Source organism: Arachis stenosperma, chromosome 9 (assembly GCF_014773155.1).
Source record: "Arachis stenosperma cultivar V10309 chromosome 9, arast.V10309.gnm1.PFL2, whole genome shotgun sequence".
NCBI lineage: Eukaryota > Viridiplantae > Streptophyta > Magnoliopsida > Fabales > Fabaceae > Arachis > Arachis stenosperma.
The window spans coordinates 25,733,513-25,760,024 of record NC_080385.1 but is presented as its reverse complement, the minus strand read 5'-3'; the positions used below and the strand labels follow the sequence as shown (position 1 = coordinate 25,760,024).

The 26,512-nt window shown below is 35.4% G+C and overlaps 1 protein-coding gene across 1 annotated transcript; it reads right to left on the bottom strand.

The window, feature by feature from the left end:
- Positions 1-17,802: 17,802 nt before the first annotated feature.
- On the bottom strand, positions 17,803-19,670 carry LOC130949278 (pectinesterase-like). The gene is made up of 2 exons (XM_057878045.1): positions 18,692-19,670; positions 17,803-18,503 (listed from the first exon to the last, which is right to left on the bottom strand). The coding sequence occupies exons 1-2, from the start codon at positions 19,668-19,670 to the stop codon at positions 17,803-17,805; spliced, it is 1,680 nt and encodes a 559-aa protein (XP_057734028.1).
- Between the last annotated feature and the right edge of the window lie 6,842 nt (positions 19,671-26,512).

The window sequence follows — 26,512 nt, the reverse complement described above, 5'->3', positions numbered from 1 at the left end:
AGATTAAAGGGGAATTGTGATTATTGGAATAATAAATAAAAAGGAATAATAAAAGGGATAGAAATACTTATGCAGATTCATTGGTAGGAATTTCAGATAAGCGGAATGGAGGTGCTGTAGAGCTCTAGGACGCCTGCTCTCCTATTCCTTCTACCCAATCCTTCTTACTCCTCTCCATGGCAAGCTTTGTATAGGGGTTCACTATCAGCTGTGGCTACTTTCATTCCTCTCGGGGAAATAACCTGTACGGCTGTCACTCGCACAGCTAACCAGTCTGGAGGCATCACCCATGGTTGATAGCTACATCCCATCCTCGCAGTGAAAGCTATGCACGCACTCTGTCACAGTACGGCCAATCACCGGTTGGTTCCCGCTCCTACTGGAATAGAATCCCTCTTTTGCGTTTGTCACTAACGCCCAGCAGGTTAAAGTTTGAAGCACGTCACAGTCATTCATGAACGGAATCCTACTCGGAATACCACAGACAAGGTGAGACTTTCCGGATTCCCAGGATCCTACTCGGAACACCACAGACAAGGTTGGACTTTCCGGATCCAGATGAATGCCGCCATCTATCTAGCTTATACCACGAAGATTCTGTTGGGGAATCTAAGAGATACACATTCAAGCCTTGTTACACGCAGAACGGAAGTGGTTGTCAATCACGCGCGTTCATAAGTGAGAATGATGATGAGAGTTATTAGCTCATCACATTCATCATGTTCTTGAGTACGAATGAATATCTTGGAATAAGAATAAGATAGAGAATTGAATAAAAGAAAATAGAACTTCATTAATCTTTGAGGTACAGCAGAGCTCCACACCCTTAATCTATGGTGTGCAGAAACTCCACCGTTAAAAATACATAAGCAAGAGGTTCAGGCATGGCCGAATGACCAGCCCCCTAAACGTGATCAATGATCTCCTAAGATGAAGAATAAAATAAAACTGAGATCAAAAGATGATTGATACATTAGTAAATCATCCTATTTATAATAAACTAGCTCCTAGGGTTTACATGAGTAAGTAATTGATGCATAAATCCACTTCTGGGGCCCACTTGGTGTATGCTTGGGCTGAGCTTGATCTATCCACGAGCTGAGGCTTCTCTTGGAGTTGAATTTCGAGTTGTGATGTGCTTTGGGCGTTCAACTCCGGATTATGACGTTTTTCTGGCGTTTAACTCCAGAAAGGAGCGTGTACTTGGCGTTCAACGCCAGTTTGCGTCGTCATTCTTCGAATAAAGTATGGACTATTATATATTGCTGGAAAGCCCTAGATGTCTACTTTCCAACGCCGTTGAGAGCGCGCCATTTAGAGTTCTGTAGCTCCAGAAAATCCATTTCGAGTGCAGGGAGGTCAGAATCCAACAGCATCAGCAGTCCTTTTGTCAGCCTTTTTCAGAGTTTTGCTCAAATCCCTCAATTTCAGTCAGAATTTACCTGAAATCACAGAAAAACACACAAACTCATAGTAAAGTCCAGAAATGTGAATTTAACATAAAAACTAATGAAAACATCCCTAAAAGTAGCTCAAACTTACTAAAAACTATATAAAAACAATGCCAAAAAGCGTATAAATTATCCGCTCATCACAACACCAAACTTAAATTGTTGCTTGTCCCCAAGCAACTGAAAATCAAATAGGATAAAAAGAAGAGAATATACTATAAGGTCCAAAATATCACTGAATAATAATTTAATTACATGAGCGGGACTTGTAGCTTTTTGCTTCTGAACAGTTTGGCATCTCACTTTTCCTTTGAAGTTCAGAGTGATTGGCATCTCTAGGAACTTAGAATTTTGGATAGTGTTATTGACTTTCTTAGTTAAGCATGTTGATTCTTGAACACAGTTACTTATGAGTCTTGGCTGTGGCCCTAAGCACTTTGTCTTCCAGTATTACCACCGGATACACAAATGCCACAGACACATAACTGGGTGAACCTTTTCAGATTGTGACTTAGCTTTGCTAAAGTCCCCAATTAGTGGTGTCCAGAGCTCTTAAGCACACTCTTTGCTTTAGATCACGACTTTAACCACTCAGTCTCAAGCTTTTCACTTGGACCTTCATGACACAAGCACATGGTTAGGGACAGCTTGATTTAGCCGCTTAGGCCCGGATTAAATTTCCTTGGGCCCTCCTATCCATTGATGCTCAAAGCCTTGGATCCTTTTTACCCTTGCCTTTTGGTTTTAAGGGCTATTGGCTTTTTCTATTGCTCCTTCTTTTTTTTTTTTTTTTTCACTGCTTTTTCTTGCTTCAAGAATCAATTCCATAAATTTTTCAGATCATCAATAACATCTCTCTTTGTTCATCATTCTTTCAAGAACCAACAATTTAACACTCATAAACAACAAGATCCAAAGACATATGCACTGTTCATTCATTCATTCAGAAAACAAAAGCATTGTCACCACATCAAAATAATTAAACTAAATTCAATAATAATTTCGAAAATTATGTACTTCTTGTTCTTTTGAATTAAAACATTTTTCTTTTAAGAGAGGTGAAGGACTAATGGATTTTATTCATAGCTTTAAGGCATGGTTACATACTAATGATCATGAAATAAAGACACAAAACATAGATAAACATAATAATTAAAAACCGAAAACAGAAAGAAATAAAGAACAAGGAATGAATCCACCTCTAGTGGCGTCTTCTTCTTGAAGGACCAATGATGTTCTTCAACTCTTCTATGTCCCTTCCTTGCCTTTGTTGCTCCTCCCTCATTGCTCTTTGATCTTCTCTTATTTCTTGAAGAGTGAGGGCGTGTTCATGGTGTTCCACCCTTAGTTGTTCCACATTATGGCTCAAATCTTCCAAGGAGGTATTAAGTTGCTCCCAATAGTTGTTGGGAGGAAAGTGCATTCCATGAGGCATTTGTTGATGGTGAACCTCCTCTTGTTCTCCTTGAGGGCCGTGAGGAACTTCCCTTGTTTGCTCCATCCTTTTCTTGGTGATGGGCTTGTCTTCTTCTATGGAGGCATCTCCATCTATGATAACTCCGGCTGAATAACATAGATGGCATATGAGGTGAGGGAATGCTAGCCGTGCCATGTATGAAGGTTTGTCAGCTATTTTGTAGAGTTCATTGGCTATGACTTCATGAACCTCTACTTCTTCACCAATCATGATGCTATGAACCATGATGGCCCGATCCACAGTAACTTCAGATCGGTTGCTTGTGGGGATGATGGATCTTTGAATGAACTCCAACCATCCTCTAGCTACAGGCTTGAGGTCCAGTCTTCTTAGTTGGACTGGCTTGCCTTTGGAGTCAACTCTCCATTGGGCGCCTTCCACACAAATGTCCCTAAGGACTTGGTCCAACCTTTGATCAAAGTTGACCCTTCTAGTGTAGGGGTGTTCATCACCTTGCATCATAGGCAAATGAAACGCCAACCTCACATTCTCCGGACTAAAATCCAAGTATTTCCCCCTAACCATTGTGAGATAATTCTTTGGGCTTGGGTTCATACTTTGGTCATGGTTTCTAGTGATCCATGCATTGGCATAGAACTTCTTGAAACATGAGAATTCCGACTTGTTGCATGGGGTTGGCTAAGACTTCCCAACCTCTTTTTTGAATTTCAAGTCGGATTTCCGGATACTCATTCTTCTTGAGTTTGAAAGGGACCTCATGGATCACTTTCTTCTTTGCCACAACATCATAGAAGTGGTCTTGGTGGCTCTTGGAGATGAATCTCTCCTTCTCCCATGACTCGGAAGTGGAAGCTTTTGCCTTCCCTTTTCCTTTTCTTGAGGAAACTCCGGCCTTGGGTGCCATTGATGGTGAATGAAAAATAAAAAGCTTAGGCTTTTTACCACACCAAACTTAAAATTTGCTTGTCCCCAAGCAAAAAGAAAAGAAGAGTAGAAGAAGAAGAAGAAAATATGGAGAGAGGGAGAAGAGAGGGTTCGGTTATGTGGGAGAATGTGGGTTTGTGTTGTGTGAAAATGTAAAAGAAAGAAGGGTATTTATAGGGAGGGGGGAGGGTATAGGTTCGGCCATGTTGGGTGGGAAAGGGTGGGAAATTGAATTTGAAAGTAGTGGGGGTAGGTGGGGTGTATGGGGAAGAGGAGGATGATGTGAATGGTGAATGGGGTAATTGGGAAGAGGAATTGAGGTGATAGGTGAAGGTTTTTGGGAAGTGTGACATTGAGAATGAGATTTGGATTAGAAGAATGTGATTAGGATTAAAGAAATGTGGTAGGTGGGGATCCTGTGGGGTCCACAGATCCTGAGGTGAGGATCCTGTGGGGTCCACAGATCCTGAGGTGAAAACAAATACCATTCTTTCACCATATAGGCATGTAACATGCCTTGATGCATCATTCTGGCGTTCAAACGCCCATTGATGCTAGTTCTGGGCGTTAAACGCCCATGTTATGCACGTTTCTGGCGTTGAACGCCAGTTTCATGCTTGTTTCTGGCGTTCAGCGCCAGATTGTCCTCTGTGTGCGCATCCTGGCGTTAAACGCCAGGTTGTTGCTTGTTTTGGGCGTTCAACGCCAGAAAGATGCTCTGTTCTGGCGTTGAACGCCAGAAAGATGCTCCTTCTGGGCGTTGAACGCCAGCCCGTGCGCCTCCAGGGTGAAAAATTTTTTTCTTCTGTTTTTGACTCTGTTTTTAATTTTTTTTGATTTTTTCGTGACTCCTCATGATCATGTACCTAATAAAACACAAAAATAACAAAGAAACAAAATAAAATAAAATTAGATGAATAAAATTGGGTTGCCTCCCAACAAGCGCTTCTTTAATGTCAATAGCTTGACAGTGGCTCTCATGGAGCCACATAGTGATCAGGTCAATTTAGTGTGTAGTGTTCCCAACACCAAACTTAGAGTTTGGATATGGGGTTTGAACACCAAACTTAGAGTTTGGTTGTGGCCTCACAACACCAAACTTAGAGTTTAACTGTGGAGGCTCTTCTTGACTCTGAACTGAGAGAAGCTCTTCATGCTTACTCTCTTTGTCATAGAGGGATGGCCATGTGCTTGAAACACAAGGTAGTCCCCATTCAATTGAAGGACTAACTCACCTCTGTTGACATCTATCACAGCTCCTGCTGTGGCTAGGAAAGGTCTTCCTAGGATGATGCATTTATCATCTTCCTTTCTAGTATCTAGGATTATGAAATCAGTAGGGATGTAAAGGCCTTCAACCTTTACTAGCACGTCCTCTACTAATCCATAAGCTTGTCTTATGGACTTATCTGCCAATTGTAATGAGAACAAGGCAGGTTGTACCTCAATGATCCCCATCTTCTCCATTACAGAGAGTGGCATAAGATTTATCCCTGACCCCAGATCACATAGAGCTTTTCAAAGCTCATGGTGCCAATGGTACAAGGTATTAAGAACTTGCCAGGATCTTGTTTCTTTTGAGGTAGAGTTTTCTGAATCCAAGTGTCTAGTTCACTAATGAGTAAGGGAGGTTTACTTTCCCAAGTCTCATTACCAAACAGTTTGGCATTCAGCTTCATGATAGCTCCTAAATATAGAGCAGCTTGCTCTCCAATCACATCTTCATCCTCTTCAGAGGATGAATATTCTTCAGAGCTCATGAATGGCAGAAGGAGATTTAATGGGATCTCTATGGTCTCTAGATGAGCCTCAGATTCCTCTGGATCCTTAATAGGAAACTCCTTCATGCTTGAAGGACGTCCCAGGAGGTCTTTCTCCTTAGGATTTTCGTCCTCCTCCTCCCTAGTGCATTCGGTCACTTTGATTAAATCAATGGCCTTGCACTCTCCTTTTGGATTCTCTTCTGTATTGCTTGGGAGAATACTGGGAGGAGTTTCAATAACTTTCTTACTCAGCTGGCCCACTTGTGCTTCCAGATTTCTAATGGAAGATCTGGTTTCATTCATGAAACTGAAAGTGGCCTTTGACAGATCAGAGACTATGTTGGCTAAATTAGAATTGTTTTGTTCAGAGTTCTCTGTCTGTTGCTGAGAAGATGATGGATATGGCTTACTATTATTCAGCCTTGCACGTCCACCATTGTTAAAACCTTGATGGGGTTTTTGTTGATCCTTCCATGAGAAATTTGGATGATTTCTCCATGTTGGGTTATAGGTGTTTCCATAAGGTTCACCTAAGTAATTAACTTCTGCCATGGCAGGGTTTTCAGGATCATAAGCTTCTTCAGAAGCTACCTCTCTAGTACTATTGGATGCATGTTGCAATCCATTCAGATTCTGAGAGATCATGTTGACCTGTTGAGTCAACATTTGTTCTGAGCCAATATGGCATTCAGAGCATCAATTTCAAGAACTCCTTTCTTCTGAGGTACCCCATTGTTCACGGAATTCCTCTCAGAGGTGTACATGAACTGGTTGTTTGCAACCATGTCAATGAGTTCTTGAGCCTCTCAGGCGTTTTCTTCAGGTGAATAGATCCACCTGCAGAGTGGTCCAATGACATTTTCGAAAATTCAGAGAGACCATAATAGAATATATCTAATATGGTCCATTCAGAAAACATGTCAGATGGACATCTCTTGGTCAGCTGCTTGTATCTTTCCCAAGCTTCATAGAGGGATTCACCATCTTTTTGTTTGAAGGTTTGAACATCCACTCTTAGCTTGCTCAGCTTTTGAGGAGGAAAGAACTTGTCTAAGAATGCAGTGACAAGCTTATCCCATGAGTCCAGGCTATCCTTGGGTTGTGAATCCAACCATACTCTAGCTCTGTCTCTTACAGCAAAAGGGAAAAGCAAGAGTCTGTAGACTTCAGGATTAACTCCATTTGTCTTTACAGTGTCACAGATCTGCAAGAACTCAGTTAAAAACTGATAGGGATCTTCAGATGGAAGCCCATGAAACTTGCAGTTTTGTTGCATTAAAGCAACTAGTTGAGGCTTAAGCTCAAAGTTATTGGCTCCTATGGCAGGAATGGAGATGCTTCTTCCATCAATCTTGGATGTTGGCTTTGTGAAGTCACCAAGCATTCTCCTTGCATTATCATTATTATTTTCGGCCATCTCTTCCTCTTGTTCGAAATTTTCTAAAAGGTTGCTTCTGGATTGTTGTAATTTAGCTTCTTTTAATTTTCTCTTCAGAGTCCTTTCAGGTTCTGGATCAACTTCAACAAGAGTGCCTTTGTCCCTGTTCCTGCTCATATGAAAGAAAAGGGAACACAAAAAAAAGAAAGAAGGAATCCTCTATGTCACAGTATAGAGATTCCTTTATGTTAGTAGAAAAAGAAAGGGGTAGAAGAAGAGGAATGGATTCGGATTTTTGATGAAGAGGGGTGAAGAGAAGTGTTAGTAATTAAATAATTAAATAGAAGAGGAAGAGAGAAGAGAAATTTCGAAAATAATTTTGAAAAGGAGTTAGTGATATTCGAAAATTAGAGATAAAATGTAATTAAAATTAAAACATGAAATAATTAATTAATTAAAAAGAACTTTTTGAAAAAAAGAGAGAGATATTTTCGAAAATAGAAGAGGAAAAAGTAGTTAGGTGGTTTTGAAAAAGATAAGAAACAAACAAAAAGTTAGTTAGTTGATTGAAAAAGATTTGAAATCAAAATTTAAAAAGATAAGAAGATAGTAAGTTGGATAAGATATTTTAAAATCAAATTTTGAAAAAGATAAAATTTTTGAAAAAGATAAAATTTTTTTTTTGAAAAAGATAAGATAAAAGATAAAAAGATTTAATTCAAAAAAAAATTTTGCAATTATTTACTTCACTAACAAGAAACTACAAGATAAGATTCTAGAACTTAAAGATTGAACCTTTCTTAACAAGAAAGTAACAAACTTCAAATTTTTGAACCAATCACATTAATTATTTAGTGAATTTTCGAAAATTACATATAAAGATAAGAGAAAGAATTTGAAAATATTTGAAAAATATTTTTGAAATTTTCGAAATTTATAAAAAAAATGAAAAAGATATGATTTTTGAAAAAGATTTTGAAAAGATAAGATTTTTAAAATTGAAATTTTTGACTTGACTTGTAAGAAACAACTAATTTTGAAAATTTTTTGACCAAGTCAACCCAAAATTTCGAAATCTTGGAGGGAAATAAGGAAAAGATATTTTTGATTTTTTTGAATTTTTAATTATGAAAGAGAAAAACAACAAAAATACTTTTATGCATGAAATTTTTAGATCAAAATAATGAATGCATGCAAGAATGCTATGAATGTCAAGATGAACACCAAGAACACTTTGAAGATCATGATGAACATCAAGAACATAATTTTGAAAAATTTTTGATGCAAAGAAAGTATGCAAGACACCAAACTTAGAAATCTTTAATGTATGGAAAATATGAATGCAAAAATGCACATGAAAAACAAGAAAAGACACAAAACAAGAAATCATCAAGATCAAACAAGAAGACTTATCAAGAACAACTTGAAGATCATGAAGAACACTATGAATGCATGAGATTTTCGAAAAAATGCAAGAAAAATTTTTAAAGCATGCAATTGACACCAAACTTAAAAATTGACACAAGATTCAAACAAGAACACAAAATATTTTTGATTTTTATGATTTTCTAAATTTTTTTGGATTTTTATTAATTATTTTCGAAAATAATGTTGTGAAAAACGAAAAATAAAAGAAAAATTTTGAAAAAGATTTTTGAAAAGAAAATTACCTAATCTGAGCAACAAGATGAACCGTCAGTTGTCCATACTCGAACAATCCCCGGCAACGGCGCCAAAAACTTGGTGGACGAAATTGTGATCACTTGTTATTTGATTTGACTTTTTGGTCTTGTATGATTTTACTCTTAGGGCACTGTTTATTTTCACAACTCCGTTCAACTAACCAGCAAGTGTACTGGGTCGTCCAAGTAATACCTTACGTGAGTAAGGGTCGAATCCACAGAGATTGTTGGTATGAAGCAAGCTATGGTCATCTTGTAAATCTCAGTTAGAGAGATTAAAGGGGAATTGTTATTATTGGAATAATAAATAAAAAGGAATAATAAAAGGGATAGAAATACTTATGCAGATTCATTGGTAGGAATTTCAGATAAGCGGAATGGAGGTGCTGTAGAGCTCTAGGACGCCTGCTCTCCTATTCCTTCTACCCAATCCTTCTTACTCCTCTCCATGGCAAGCTTTGTATAGGGGTTCACTATCAGCTGTGGCTACTTTCATTCCTCTCGGGGAAATAACCTGTACGGCTGTCACTCGCACAGCTAACCAGTCTGGAGGCATCACCCATGGTTGATAGCTACATCCCATCCTCGCAGTGAAAGCTATGCACGCACTCTGTCACAGTACGGCCAATCACCGGTTGGTTCCCGCTCCTACTGGAATAGAATCCCTCTTTTGCGTTTGTCACTAACGCCCAGCAGGTTAAAGTTTGAAGCACGTCACAGTCATTCATGAACGAAATCCTACTCGGAATACCACAGACAAGGTGAGACTTTCCGGATTCCCAGGATCCTACTCGGAACACCACAGACAAGGTTGGACTTTCCGGATCCAGATGAATGCCGCCATCTATCTAGCTTATACCACGAAGATTCTGTTGGGGAATCTAAGAGATACACATTCAAGCCTTGTTACACGCAGAACGGAAGTGGTTGTCAATCACGCGCGTTCATAAGTGAGAATGATGATGAGAGTTATTAGCTCATCACATTCATCATGTTCTTGAGTACGAATGAATATCTTGGAATAAGAATAAGATAGAGAATTGAATAAAAGAAAATAGAACTTCATTAATCTTTGAGGTACAGCAGAGCTCCACACCCTTAATCTATGGTGTGCAGAAACTCCACCGTTGAAAATACATAAGCAAGAGGTTCAGGCATGGCCGAATGACCAGCCCCCTAAACGTGATCAATGATCTCCTAAGATGAAGAATAAAATAAAACTGAGATCAAAAGATGATTGATACATTAGTAAATCATCCTATTTATAATAAACTAGCTCCTAGGGTTTACATGAGTAAGTAATTGATGCATAAATCCACTTCTGGGGCCCACTTGGTGTATGCTTGGGCTGAGCTTGATCTATCCACGAGCTGAGGCTTCTCTTGGAGTTGAATTTCGAGTTGTGATGTGCTTTGGGCGTTCAACTCCGGATTATGACGTTTTTCTGGCGTTTAACTCCAGAAAGGAGCGTGTACTTGGCGTTCAACGCCAGTTTGCGTCGTCATTCTTCGAATAAAGTATGGACTATTATATATTGCTGGAAAGCCCTAGATGTCTACTTTCCAACGCCGTTGAGAGCGCGCCATTTAGAGTTCTGTAGCTCCAGAAAATCCATTTCGAGTGCAGGGAGGTCAGAATCCAACAGCATCAGCAGTCCTTTTGTCAGCCTTTTTCAGAGTTTTGCTCAAATCCCTCAATTTCAGTCAGAATTTACCTGAAATCACAGAAAAACACACAAACTCATAGTAAAGTCCAGAAATGTGAATTTAACATAAAAACTAATGAAAACATCCCTAAAAGTAGCTCAAACTTACTAAAAACTATATAAAAACAATGCCAAAAAGCGTATAAATTATCCGCTCATCAAGATTCTAAGCAAAGCACAAGGTAGAGAAAATAAATATCTTCGCCGTCTCTCAGACGAACCACAGCTCACTTCTGAGCACCTGGACCTGTATCTGAAAAACAAGAGATATATACGGAATGAGAACCCCGGGCCCATGGGTTCTCAGTACGGTAAAAGTGCTAAATAAATACAATGCACCGCAATAAAAACTCACTAAGCATCCTAAACTCCTTTTCACCAAGTATCCAGCCTAGATTCTCACTAATCCATAAATAGGCATCTGTCGTAAGGGGATACTAAATCTAGTTCATGTTACACATGTTTCCCAATTCGCTGATTCTCTCACGAATCAGACTCAGAATTATAAGCAAAACCATTACCAGTTGTTCTGCCTCAGCAACTTTATATCAATACATCATACCCTCGCCTGGAGCTAGTGAAATCACACCACTGCGTCTACCCAGGGGGCTCAAATGATCTCATTCAAAAATCATCATCATTATGCAATCGCATTATCAACTCATCTCATCAAGAACAGCCCCCAACATCCACCGACACCAACATGAGGGATCTCTCAGTTGTACAAACACAAGCAATACAAACAAGTAATACACAAATAAGGTACAAGTAGAACAAGTAGCACGTAATCAGGTAACATAGCATATATGATATAGAAATCCAAAACAAATAGGCAAACCCAAACAATTCAAACATATGCAGATGATGTATGCCTGCCCTATGGCTGATGATATCATCTGTCGGTTATATAGCCAACCCGACACGTCCTGGTAGCTAACCATGGACAGAAACACCCCTTGCGGAGCAAGTAGGTTTGAGCTACAACCTCCTTGCTACTACCCGCTCAGCCCAGAGCCAGTGGAACAACCACTACTGCGGCTACTACCCAGGCGGGTGTTTAACAGCTCAACCTGGAGCGAGTGGATTCACCACTACTACCGCTACTACCCAGGCGTCACAATCTCTGACCTGGAGCAAGTGGGACGAACCACAACCCTTGCTACTGCCCAGGTATCTCAAGCATTAACCCGGAGCAAGCGGGACGAACCACAACCCTTGCTACTGCCCAGGTATCTTAATCATTGACCCGGAGCAAGCGGGACGAACCACAACCCTTGCTACTGCCCAGGTATTCAATCTCAATTCAAATTATCAATCCTCATTGTTATCAAATCTCAAACATTAACCTGGAGCAAGTGGGACGAACCCCAACCCTTACTACTACCCAGGTATCAGAGTTACATTCATTCAAAACTCCATAATTAACTCATTTATCATAAACATCCTTTCCGTCTCATACCCGGAGCAAGTGGACAACGCCACTGCCTACTACCCGGGGTTACACATCACATTTCAACATTTTCCATTATTATCCATTCAACACATTCATTCATTAATCATATATGCATTTATACTCAGCCATAATCAATAATGGCTTTGCCGTGACCCGGCAATAACTCAGCCATCCGGCTCATGGTTCAATCAAGAACCAGCCATTTATCAATAGATATAGCCCTTCGGCTCATGGCATACACGGTACTCCTACCGTCATCCTCCATATCTCATATAATCATCGTTGATCACCATTGATCATAACTTTTCCCCTTGCTTCACTCGCAAGTTACCACATCCCCTAGTTCCTTTCTCATTACTAAGCATATCATAATGATTTAATACATAAGGGGTGAGATCGGAGGCTTAGAAGTATGAGATTTGGCTCTTAGAACTCAAAAATCAACTTTGGCATGAAAGCAGGGCCACGCATACGCGTACTCCACGCGCACGCGTGGATGGCCACAAAACTCATCGGCGCATACGCGCCATTCACGCGGACGCGCGGATTGAAAAAATAGACAACGACGCGTACGCGTCAGCCACGCGTACGCGTGGGTATACTTGCGCCCCAAGCACAAGACTGGCACAACTCTGGCACAACTCTCGGGAAAATGGCTGGGCAATGGGTGCAGCGCATTGACGCGCACGCGCACACCATGCGCACGCGTGGATGGTGCCTTTTGGAAGAACGACGCGTACGCGCCAAGTGCGCCTACGCGTGGAGGGTCATTCTGCTAAAAATTTTCTAAGTTAAAAACTGCAGAATTCACAGATTCAACCCCCAATCTTCCGACGGACATAACTTCCTCATTTTAAATCGTTTTTCACCCGTTCTTCGAACGGCATGGACATCCCAGATCCAATTTCATTTCTAAACAGATTTGGCACAAAACAAAGATCCGTAGTCCAAGTTATGTCCCGTCAAAGTATGCACAAAAACCATGTTTTCATATAAAACCACAAAGTGCCATTTTCAAAGCAAGCCATTCTCAACTCTTTTCAAAATCAACCAAAACATGCCAATTTCAACCCTTTTTGAAACCAATCAAAATATACCAAAATCAACATCAAGCCTCCTCAACTCATACATTAACACCTTACCACAATTCACAAAACCGCCATATAACCATTTTTACCCCTTTCAAACAAATGGCTAATTTACAAACACATCAACATGTCATACATCCTTCCTTATCCCAATTTCCAACAATACTAATTCCAATCAACCATCATTATACATAATCAATGTCATACTCACTATCACGTGGTTTCACCCACAAATCAACCTTAATCATTCCTCAATAATGTACCACAACATACATATCTCTCATGCATTATCATACCATAAAGACATCAATAATCATAATCACATATATGATCACATAATATTTCTCACCCAAAACCAAGCATACCTCATCTACATAACTTCACCCAAAATTACAAATTTCCACACTTCAACTCCTCAAACCTCATTATTCAATACCCAACCCAATCATTCATATATTCATTATCTGAAATTCATCCAATCACTTGTGTCATCATACAATGCACACATCAACTTACCTTCCTTACCTCTTTCCGGCCTCCGGCCTAAAATATACGGCCTCCGGCCCAATTTCACAAATTAAATGCATAAACCACAAATCAATACTCATTACCCAATACATCAAATTTTCAATACACAAAGCATACAAGGCCACACAATTCTCAACCCAATCATTATTTCACATTACATACCAACTATGCATATTAGCACCAACCATTTACACAATCCAAACTTAATCCTAGGGGCATCTAGCCTAGGAATTCTCATCACACCACACGGTACTTAAATGAAACTTGAACCGTACCTCTTGTAGCCAAATCAATTGAGCCTCTTCTTTGGAAGTCTCCACCAACCTTAGCCCCAAGCCTCACCAAAGCTCCTCAAGCAACACCAATCTCCCAATTGTGCACCAAAACCATCAAATGCACTAACATAACCAATATTACATACATACATCAACCTAGGGCTCATAAAAATGACAAATCACAAGGGTTGGAGGGTTTCTTACCTTAACCCACTGAAGTTTGTGATGAACATCACCCATGGCTCATACTAGAGCACTCCTAAACAATCAAAATCACAAGGTTTCCTCAAAACCCAAACCAAATTCGAATTTGAAGAGGAAAATGAAAACTGGGCAGAGGACAGTGGATTACTCACCACAAAACTTAGATAGAATTCTAGAGGATGAGAAGAGCGATGCGTGGCCACAAACGGCTCGTCAATCGGAGCTCCGTAGCTCAAGTTATGGTGATTTGAAGATCAAAGAGAGTTAGGTTTTCTCCCTTCTCTTCTCTCTTCTCAATTCAGCGCCCAACACTCATTCTTTAGGGCAAAATGAGCTGAAATGCTCATAACTAATGTTTATATATGTTGGGTCTTGGGCCCACTTAGGCCCAGTTCACTTATTTTTGTCCGTTGGCCCAATTTTGGACCAAAACCTTTAAGATTAGCGCTCTAAATCGCACTTCAAATATTTCCACCTCTCCTAATTATAAATTCTCATTTCTTAATCTTATTTACTCATAATCAATTTCTTCAGCTGTAGTACCAGACAAATCTCAGCCGGTACTGCCGGTCAAAATTCCACTGCGCGCTTTTACGCAGAAAACTATGTTTTCCGACTCGGAAAAATTCACTGAATCCAAATATCATATTTAAATCATCAAATTCCAATTGCCAAATCTTCCAACCATATTCGCTCCTACTTAACTCATTATTTAATTAATTTCGGTTAGACCGGGTATTACATTCACTATCTATGTAATGAGGCAATGTATAGAATAGGCACAATGAGAAATTAAACTGACCTTTATTCCTATCAATGGCATTGTATTGATGCACCAGAAAGCCGATAATTTCTGAAAATAATCATAATATCTTATAAAATTATTTTTATTATGAAAAATTTAAAAGAAAAAATTTAAATACAGTACCAATATTTGAAATTGCATCTCTAAGCTTGACATAATTCTAGCAAAATTGAACCTAAATTAAGGAAATTAAATCTCATTATATGCTCCACTTCAAAAATTTTCAGGTAGACATAAAACACATGGAGGGGATAGAATTTAAACTTGACCTATAAAGTTCATTGGTAGCAATTGCTCGATAGACAAAAAGAGTAAGTTTGAGTACGAATAATTATCAAATTATCAGAAGAATAATAATAGAATGACTACATAAAAAAATATCATAAAAAATTATAATTTGTACCTTAAAAGGATCAACTTCGATGAAAAAATAAAGAATACATTTTTATTCTATGAAGTAGTCAAGAAAAAATAACAAATTAAAAATAAAAAAATGCTTTATTAGCTCTCAAATTTAGATTTATAAACAAAAAAAAAAACATTATATATAATCTTTAGTAGCACAAAATTAATTATAAAAAATAATTATTGATATCGATATCAATTTATCACTAATTAACTTGCACATTACAGAGCATTTTAACAAAGCTATTTATGTTAATATTATATTTATGACAATTAGAATCATAAATTTACGTTTAATTTTTTATTATTGATATCAATATCAATTTGTCATTAGTTATGTTCACTTAAAAATTATATTATAAGAATTGACAATTAGAATAATTGAAAATATTATAAAACACTTAATTAAATTAAGTATCAACTTAGATTACACAAAAGTCTCAGAACGAATAACGTTACGTGTATGTTTCTATTCATATTTTTATATAAATTGAATCAATATGATTTAAATTAATAAATTTTTATGTAAATCGATGTTAATAAATTCGATTTACCTAGGAATGAAATTTGGAATGTAATAAATTAATAGTAAATCAAATCAAGTTGATTCGATTTACTACTTCTCTATACAATAAATTAAATCTAGTTAATTTGATTTACTATTTCTATAGCATATATAATAAATTGAATCTAATTAATTCAATTTACTACTTGTACATATTATTTATATTTACTATTTTTAAGTTAATTGTTATTAATTTTAAAACATAAATGTCAATAAAAAACATTCTCCATTTAAATTTAAATAAAATATAAAAAAATTAAAATAAATAAAAATAAAAAATTAAAATTTATATTTTAATTCAAATTCTAAAAAATCTATATTTTTACAAACTTACAAATTCAAAGTAAAATAATAAACAATTTCTAAAAATTTGTTAAAAACCATCCTCTAACTCATCAACATTTAAGGAATTATTATCGAGACTTTTAATGTTAAAAATTTAATATAAATTATAGTCCTCCAATATGACATAGAAATTAAAACTTAGATTAATATATAAATAATATTTTTAATTTATTATAATTATTTTTAAATTAATATTTAAAAATTATTAAATAATTTAAAAAATTTAATTAAATTATTATCTAATAATTCCTAATTATTAACTTCACATACATGCAGAGTCTTCACCACTTGTTAATATTATGGTTTTGAAGATCAACTGAATAATCGAATCCGACCAGTTAAACCAAAATTTATCGGCTAGTCCGATTCGTTTAGATGGATAAATAATCCAAATTGATTACTGGATTTGAATTAAAATAAATCGGGAGTGCATATTCTCTTGTGCGTCCATATCCTTGTCGATCCTCCATCTTTCGTAGTCAAACCAAATCAGAAGAAGAAAGGATGATGAGAGAGTGACATATATTAGAAGAAGGGATGAGGGAGAGGGAAGTATAACGAGGGATGATGAGAGGAGAACGATTCGGATAAGAGAAGAGTAAGCGATGGGGTAGACAAAAAGAATGATCGTGAATAGCTTAAATTTGGAGGAGGGATTTTTATCGTTTGGGGTCTTATTGATTTAGGTTCAGTTTTTTTTTTGGTGACTTGATTTAGGTTCAGTTTAGATAGTTGAATTAAACTTTTTTTTTTTGAAAAATAGCTTAAATAATAAATAATTATATTAAAAATAATTTATAAATAAGTTATTTTGTATTTAAATTTTTAATTTTAAAAGTGTTTATTTTTTTAAAAAATATGATAAAAAGAATTTTATTACGAAAAAAAGTTATTTTTTAACTTTTTTATAAGTTCTTAAATAGTTCTTTAAAAAATTATAATTTAGTCTTAAAAATTATACTAAACATTAATGCTACTATTTTTTATAAGTCAAAAACTCAAAAAATTTATTTTAAAACTTTTTAAACGGATCTTTTATAAGACATTATTTGACTAATTTTAAAGAAGTTTTTTTTTGCATGGTCGATATCCTTTATTTTTTAAAATATTCATTTTCGTATTTGAGATTTGTCCTAGAACTTATTTGTGATAAGTAAAATGATATAACTAAAAAAATTTGGCCGATAGTCCTGAATTTATTTTTGGCAACTACTCAAACAAAAAAAAAGTAAAAAATCGTTTTATAAAAATTCATTATTTAAAAATATAATTTATTTATTTAGCCACATTTTAAACAAAAATAACATTTTTATAATATATTAAAATCTAACAATATAATTCATCATTTAAGGATTAAAAAAAATTATTTTTATATGAAGACAATTATAAAATTTTTATGATAGTATCCATCTTTATTTTTAACTTATGCATTTTTAAAATTTAACTTAAAATATATTTATATTTTTGTGTGTTTATTTATAATTTTATATATTAATTTATTATAACTTGATTATCTAAAATAAATTTGTTGAACATCTAAACAAGAAAAACAATAATTAGAGCAATTTGGTGATAGGTTGAATTTTCAGATCCTTGATCAATAATATTCTTTCGCCCTCGTTAATTAAATTTTCAAGTATAATATAAATGCACATCAAGAGAAAATTGAATAATTAAGTTTGAGAGAAATAAAATAAATGAATAAATTCTATTCATTGATGATCACCACCAAATACATTAAAATCATGAAAAATCCAATTTCCCTTGATACTTCTTTGTTCTTCAGACTTTAATTAAGCCTTGATGAAGCCAGCATCGTAGGAAATGCCAGTGGCTGAGACCCAGGTGCTAGCTTGAATCCATGGCTCAGCAAGATATTTAGCAGCAGTATTCTTGCTAATAAGTCCTTTTGCAAATTTGGCCCTGGCTCCGGCGTTGGCACCAGCTCCAGTGTTTCCAAACTCAGCAAAGTAACAATTGTCAGTGTTAGCCTCAGTTGGTGGGTTCCATGGGATATAACCTTGTGGCTGGATCAAGTCACCAATGTTATTCTCAATGAACACTGCCCTTGAGAATGCCTTCCATGGCCTTGCCAAGAATGTCCTCACTGTCAACCTGTCTGGATAGAGGGTGGCATCAGCCATGATCTCACAATTTTGGAGGACAATACCAGTAGGCATGTTCTTCTGATCAGTTCCATCGGCGACCACGATGTTCTGCTGGTTTGACATGGGCTTCCTCACAATGATCCTAGAGTTTTGGATCAAGGTGGTACCATAGCCGAAGATGAAGTCAATGGTACCAGAGATTTCGCAGTTGCGGTAGAACTGACGGTGGGCGTGGGCATAAAGTGTATCTTGGTAACCACGCATTGCGCAATCAAAGAAGGCTGAGCGATCTCCCTGCACGCGGAGTGCCACTGCTTGGTGACCTTCAGCGCCAGCGGTGTTTTCGAATGCAATTGACTTGGCAATGAAATCATCGGCATTGGAAGCTGCACATACAGTTTATTATATCAAATCTATTAAATATTTGATTAATTTTTAGAAAATTAGTTATCAAAACAACATAAGCATATTTTATCTTCTAGTAACATGTTTTGGGATGATATATTTTCATTTCTATAATAAAATGATTTTGACAAAATATAATAGAAACTAGGAGAAATAAACCTAGACTTACAGAATGTGGCGGTTCTCATTGTCTTGGTACCCTCATGGAAGTTCTTGCGACCAGTGATAATGGTTCTTGTATTTCCATCACCATAGATAAGCAAGTTCTTGCACCTCTTGTCAACGGTAATGTATTCGTCATAAACGCCAGCCTTAACATAGATAATGTATCTACCTTGGAAGTTGGCGGGGTAGGAGTTAATTGCGTCCAAGACGGTCTTAAATTGGCCACTACCATCCTTGGCAACAACAACATTAGGTTTGACATTATCGATATTAGCCAAGAGTTTGCGATCTGCGGCGGATAACCAAGTGGGGAATCCCTCATTATCCACTTCAAGGAGCTTCCTAGAAGCGGGTTTGAGGTTCAAGTTCAAACCAAGACCATTAAGGAAGTGGGACAATCCGGAAACAACATCAAGAGCAAGACCAGTGAGTTTGCCAACACTGTCCAAGCTGTCAGATTGCAACTCGGTTTGGACCTTCTTTTCACCTTCGGTGTCAAAGCCGTCCATGCAAGATTGTTGGTAGGCAATGACGGCACCCAACCAGTTTTTGAGTTCTGCAGAACTCTGATAAACACTTGCAAAGTTGTTCTCAGTGACAAGGTTGATAGAGGCCTCCAGTTCGTGCATTGCCGATTGCAACAAGTCCTTGCAATCTTCAAGGGCCATCTTCATGCCTGGATTACTCTGACCGTGCTCTACGGAAAGGGTATCAGTCATGTTGAATGCCTTGATGACACTGTCCAAGGTTTTCCTTACCACCTCTGAGACGTAATCCTTTGGGTCTGTAGTGTTGACATTGCCAATGACATCATAACAAAGTTTTTTGTCATCTGCGTTTTGGCACAATGAGTCAACTGCTTTATTGTGGGTTTTCAATTGGTCGTTGCTGTTGTTGTTGCTAACAACGGCAACGGTGCCAATGACAACACCAACAACAAGAATGATAGATACTCCAGCGACAATGACTTTGCCGTTTGCCATTTTTCAGGAAATTGAATATGGAACCAAATTAAATCTTGGTTGATTGGGAAGGAAGCCTTCCCAATCGTTTATTAGACTATGCAGATGCAGATGGTGATGATGAAAACCTTTCACAATCTTGGGGTATTTATACTTGTGTTACTAAGATCTGTGCAAACCAAAAATAGCATTAATTGACCGAATCTTTGGTTTGCTAAAGAAAATTTTGGCCCTTATTCTTCATTTTTCTGTCTCCATACACGTGCCTGTACACTAGTAACAATTCAAAAGAAAACAATGGCTTCATTACCGGACATAAAATAGTATAGCATTATTTTCAATTTTAAGATAAAATAAGTCGCAAAATGATATATATATATATATATATATATATATATATATATATATATATATATATATATATATTCAAAAATATTTAGAAGACAATAAAAATTAGTTCAAAATTATTTTATTTTATATTATTAAAACTATACAGAAATACGACAAAGAATTTAGTTAATCACAAAGTCTTTATAAAAATATATAAAGTCAATATTTTTTATGTTTCTTGTGTATATTTTATTAAAAGAATATTTTAAAATTTTACTAATAATAATAATAATATTATTATTATTATTATTATTATTTTATGTGTCTTAAACACATATATTTGTAATTTTTATCAAAAATATTATTTATATATTAAAATTAGTCATTAAAATTAATTATTAATATATTTATATAAATATATATGTAATTTAATTTATTTTTAATATATATTTATATTATATATATAATTTATTTTTAATGTATATTTATATTTTAATATATATATATATATATATATATATATTAATAACTAATTTGAATAGCTGTTTTTAGTATATATATTTTAGTCATAGTCGGACTTTTATAAACAACATTATTTTGAAACTTAATTCGGAGGGGAAGGCTATTCAACACAATTATAGGCAACGTGCTAATAGAAAGTTTCCAAGTTAATTAACGTTTTAAACAATGGGATATACAAACTTTCACTTAATTAATGCACTATGTACTATTATTCTTTTGATAATGTTTAAGAGATTGTATAAAATCAATTTAACACAGTTTAAAATTATTTTATTTTATATTTATTTAGTAAAATTTAAAATATTATAACTTTTAGTATATAACTAGTATATAACTAGTTTTAATATATTGAATTTTACTAAATAAATATAATAATTATTTTAAATATTTTAATTTTTTAGATTTTATTAAATAAATAGAGTAATTATTTTAAAAAATTATATTAAAATATTAAGATTTAACAAGTAATTCCACAAATTAGTTTTTTAATTATTGAGTTTTACTATATAAATTAAATAATAATAAAAATTATAATTTTAAAAAATTTAAAAAACTTAAATTTTAAAATAACTACTATATTATTTAGTGAATTTAAACTATTAAATTTTTAAATATATAATCAACAATAATTTGATAAATTCATTTTAAAAAACAATTCACTATAAAAAATTACAATTTAAAAATGTAAAATTTTAAAATACAAATGATAAAATAATTTTATTATAATTTAATTACTTTTATTATTTTATGTAAAGAGAATTTTATTTATTAAGGTCTAAAAAATAATATTAAAATTAGTACTATAAAAAATATTTCAAATTTAATATTATGAAGAAAAAGTAAAAAAATTTATATAAAGACTAATTTGATTAATTTTTAAAATTTTAGGGATGAAAATAATTTACGTCTGGACTTTTAGGAACTATTTTGATTATAAATTAAATAATTTATTTACATGTCAGATGACACGTCAACCAATCATCTTGTGACACATGGTATTAACCTACCACGTCATCATCCCACGTGACACTTAACGTGACACATCATCATCTAACTAACAGAAGAACCAATTTGACCTACGTTTTATTTTTCAAGGACTAATATAACTAAAAAAAATTTTAAAGACTAATTTAAAAAATAAGTGATCTTTCAGGGACGAATTTGACTATTAACCCATACTAGAATTATACGAGGCAATTACAAGAAAGCGTGCAAGAACTGATACAAGACAGACTGTTTTACTCAAGGACTATCTTGATCATTGTCAATATTAACTGTATTCTATTTTGGTTCCGATATATTCTCAATTGTCACCGTTAGTCAATAATAAATAAGTTTTGAGTTTTAAAGTAGAAACTTTATTTATGGGGTTTATCGAGGATCACATATCGACAAGGAAATGAATTTCAATAGGTAAGGATTCATCGTAGAAGAATAAAGTAATCGAAGAAATGAAAAAGTTGATAAGTCAAACTAATTAATGACAATTACTCATATCATGCAAAAAAGTAGAAACAATTACTCAAAGATTAATGCACGTGGGAGTTGTGTTTGAATTTGATTGGTCGAGAATTCTTATAAATAAGTGAAAGTTCGAAGAAAAAAGTGTTAAAATCTCGAATAAAAAAAATACTCTCACACACTCATATCTTTAGCGAATTTCTGAGTCTAAGAGCTTTTTTTTCTATAGGCCAGGGTTCCTTCCAAGTCTTTTAAATTTTATTTAAATTTTTTATAAACTTTTTTTCTTGCAAATTTATCTTTCCATCAAGTTTATTCTTTTCGTTTTTCTTTAAGATTCAGTACTTTATTTTCGATTTCAAAGTCTTTCGATTTTGTCGAAGGCAGTTTATTACTTTGTTTAAATTCAATGTTATTTCATTCAATTCCAGTCATTTTTATTTTCAAATTTGTTTTGTTTTTCTTCCAGATTTTCTTTTATTATTTTATCCAATGAAATGAATCTTTGATGCACTTTTGAGAACTAATACTCATAAAGAGGAGTAGGTTTCGCTCCCAAATCACTAGATATCGTCGAACTATTTAGATTTGTAAAAAATTTGTAAAATAAATTAGCACATCCGATGGGATAGTTTTAAAAATTAAGTGTGTCAAAAAGTGTTTTACAATGATCTAGTGCATGTAACTTAGAAGTAGCAATATTATTCGAATGGTAGAAAAAATTTCTAATACTAATGTGAAATCATTTGTAAATGATAATGTTGCTATAGTTGCATCAATTCCTTCGAAAATATTGTCACGTGCTGAAAGTAGTACGATTGGGGAGAATGTAGCAGTTACTAATCCCTAGTTGGGAATAGTGGGTGAAATCAACACCCATGAATTGCTATGATGCAAACGTCAGTAACTATTGGTTGGCCTCTTTATAGCGTTCCTCTAGGTTATACTCCACCAATTAGTAGGTATGCCTCCACTAATTAGATTTGAAAATTCATCAAGTTTTGGTGGTAATCCAATGCCTCTATTATATTCTGAATTTTCTCAGAATTATCAGTTAAGTTCTACATCGAATGCTTTTAGTTCGATGGCTGCTTTTCGATAATATGTTAATGAAAGTCGTCATGATCTGGTCAATTTATTGACTCAACAGATGACTACAATTTTAAATCCTATGATAGCTAATTATGAATTAAAATTTGAGCGCATTGCTAGGCAAGTGGAGAGAATTGCTCGAGTTGTTGATTATGATGAAGGAGATCAAAATTTGTAAATAAATCAGGAAGATGAGATGAATATGCCTAAAAATATGGGAGGTGATATGCATTTTAGAGATACTCCTCGAGTTGTTCGACGAGATCAAAATGCGATTGATGTGTTGGCTCGAATGAGAGTCAATCAGCGTGGTGAGAGATACCAAGTTATTAAGATTGTTGAAGATGTATTTAATAGGGTTGGATTCAATGTAATAGGTTTTATGAACCCTACTTTGTTTCTGCTTTTTCTACTGTTGTACAAGCGGCAGAAGTGCTTAGAGGAGTGAAAAATTCTAAAATAGTAACAAAGTTTGCAGAAAAAGTTGGTGAATCGACCACTGAGCATATTACTCAATATATGGTTGAGTTGGAAAGCTTAGCGAATGATAAAAATTTAAAGATGAAGTTTTTTCCTTCTTCTTTAACAAAGAATGCATTCACTTGGTTTTCTAATTTTAAGCCCAATTTGATTGGAACCTGAGCACAACTAGAAAGTGCTTTTCATTCTCAAATTTTCAGCAGAGAGTTGAATGTGACCATCACTGACTTGGTGGCTTTGAAACATGAGGATGTAGAATCAATGACAAAGAGAAATAGTTACAAAAAAATTCCATCACCAGCTAAATTCATAAAGGGCAAGGCTGTAGTTGTAGCCCCAATCAATGACAAAGAAAAAATGTTGATTTAAATTAATAGTATTTTGAAGAAGGTGATAAGGAGATGGTTTGTACCATTTTGATTATACCTACTGAATATCTAAGAGAATATAAAGAAAATATAAGTAAGGATTATGATGTGGAGGATAAAGAGGCCTTTGCTTTCATTCGATCTGAAGATGAGTTGGGGTACTTTCAAAAGCCAACAGAGAAGCAGAAATCACATCTTCAACCGTTACAAGTCACTGCTTACATGAGTGGCATTTGTGTTAACAAAGTCCTAGTCGATAGAGAGGTAGCGATTAGTTTGTTGCCAAAAAGGATGTTGACAAAGGTGAAAAAATATTTTGATGATTTGATCCCTACTAATATCTCACTGACCGATTATAGTAGTATATTAACTACTGCGAAAGGACTAGTAACTCTTCAAGTGCAGGTAGGATCTTCGAATCGAAACACTGTTTTATGGTAGTGTCTTCGAAAGCTAGTCATAATGCATTGCTAGAAGTAAATCTAAAGTAGTTAAAGCAGATTCGAGTTTATATTTGGAACAGTTACATGTCAACTTTAAGGTTTATAATGAGAAGCTAAAACCTCTTAATGTAGATAGGGTGCTTAATTCATATAATTGTGAGAGCTACTTTTTAACTTCAGAAGGACTTAATGTGAAGCTTTGTTAGCCAAAGCTCAATTTTCTTCTTACTGGATGAGAGTAGTGGTTTTGTGAAGATTGATGGTTCAAAAATATCTTGCCATCTGAAAGTCAAGATGTTTCAAATAATTTGGTTACTTTAGAAAATTATTTAAATAGTTTCAATTCTGTAGGAAATTTTTCTTGTGTTAGAAGTGATTTTTCTGATGAAGTTGAATTACATAGGAATTTCAATTCAGTTTCTCTAATTCCTAGTATAAATTCGATTCATCAGATCAAATTTAGGCATAGTCTAGGTTTTACTACTTTTTTCATTACTAAAAAAAATGTTATTGACCAGTCTTCTATTAATATATCTCAAAGTTTTTGTATTGAAAATGATTCGATTGTTGATTTGTGGTGCGCGAAATCGTGATCACTACAACTTCGCACAACTAACCAGCAAGTGCACTGGGTCGTCCAAGTAATAAACCTTGCGCGAGTAAGGGTCGATCCCACGGAGATTGTTGGTATGAAGCAAGCTATGGTCACCTTGTAAATCTTAGTCAGGCAGACTCAAATGGGTATAGATGATGAATGAAACATAAAGATAAAGATAGAGATACTTATGTATATCATTGGTGAGAGCTTCAGATAAGCGTATGAAGATGCCTTCCCTTCCGTCTCTCTGCTTTTCTACTGTCTTCATCCAATCCTTCTTACTCCTTTCCATGGCAAGCTTATGCAAGGGTTTCACCGTTGTCAGTGGCTACCTCCCATCCTCTCAGTGAAAACGTTCCTATGCTCTGTCACAGCATGGCTAATCATCTGTCGGTTCTCGGTCAGGCCGGAATAGAATCCAGTGATTCTTTTGCGTCTGTCACTAACGCCCCGCCTGCTAGGAGTTTGAAGCACGTCACAGTCATTCAATCATTGAATCCTACTCAGAATACCACAGAAAAGGTTAGACCTTCCGGATTCTCTTGAATGCCGCCATCAGTTCTTGCCTATACCACGAAGATTCTGATCTCACGGAATGGTTGGCTCGGTTGTCAGGCGAGCACTCGGTTGTCAGGCGATCAACCATGCATCGTGTATCAGGAATCAAAGAGATATTCACTAGAGCCTTGTTGCTTGTAGAACAGAAGTGGTTGTCAGTCACTTTGTTCATAAGTGAGAACGATGATGAGTGTCACGGATCATCACATTCATCAAGTTGAAGAACAAGTGATATCTTGGACAAAGAACAAGTGGAATTGAATAGAAGAACAATAGTAATTGCATTAATACTCGAGGTACAGCAGAGCTCCACACCTTAATCTATGGTGTGTAGAAACTCCACCGTTGAAAATACATAAGAACAAGGTCTAGGCATGGCCGAATGGCCAGCCTCCCAAAGAGGGTTCAATCATAAAAACATGATCAAAAGATATCAAAATACAATAGTAAAAGGTCCTACTTATAGGAAACTAGTAGCCTAAGGTGTACAAAGATGAGTAAATGACATAAAAATCCACTTCCGGGCCCACTTGGTGTGTGCTTGGGCTGAGCAATGAAGCATTTTTCGTGTAGAGACTCTTCTTGGAGTTAAACGCCAGCTTTGGTGCCAGTTTGGGCGTTTAACTCCCATTTTGGTGCCAGTTCCGGCGTTTAACGCTGGAAATTCTGCAGGTGACTTTGAACGCCGGTTTGGGCCATCAAATATTGGGCAAAGTATGGACTATCATATATTGCTGGAAAGCCCAGGATGTCTACTTTCCAACGCCGTTGAGAGCGCGCCAATTGAGATTCTGTAGCTCCAGAAAATCCACTTCGAGTGTAGGGAGGTCAGAATCCAACAGCATCTGCAGTCCTTTTCAGTCTCTGAATCAGATTTTTGCTCAGGTCCCTCAATTTCAGCCAGAAAATACCTGAAATCACAGAAAAACACACAAACTCATAGTAAAGTCCAGAAAAGTGAATTTTAACTAAAAACTAATAAAAATATACTAAGAACTCAACTAAAACTAC

Coding starts and splice junctions, on each gene's coding strand:
- LOC130949278 (XM_057878045.1), bottom strand. CDS start 19,670: ATGGCAAACGGCAAAGTCATTGTCGCTGGAGTATCTATCATTCTTGTT. Junction 18,504..18,691: donor AATGAGAACCGCCACATTCT/GTAAGTCTAGGT, acceptor CTGTATGTGCAG/CTTCCAATGCCGATGATTTC.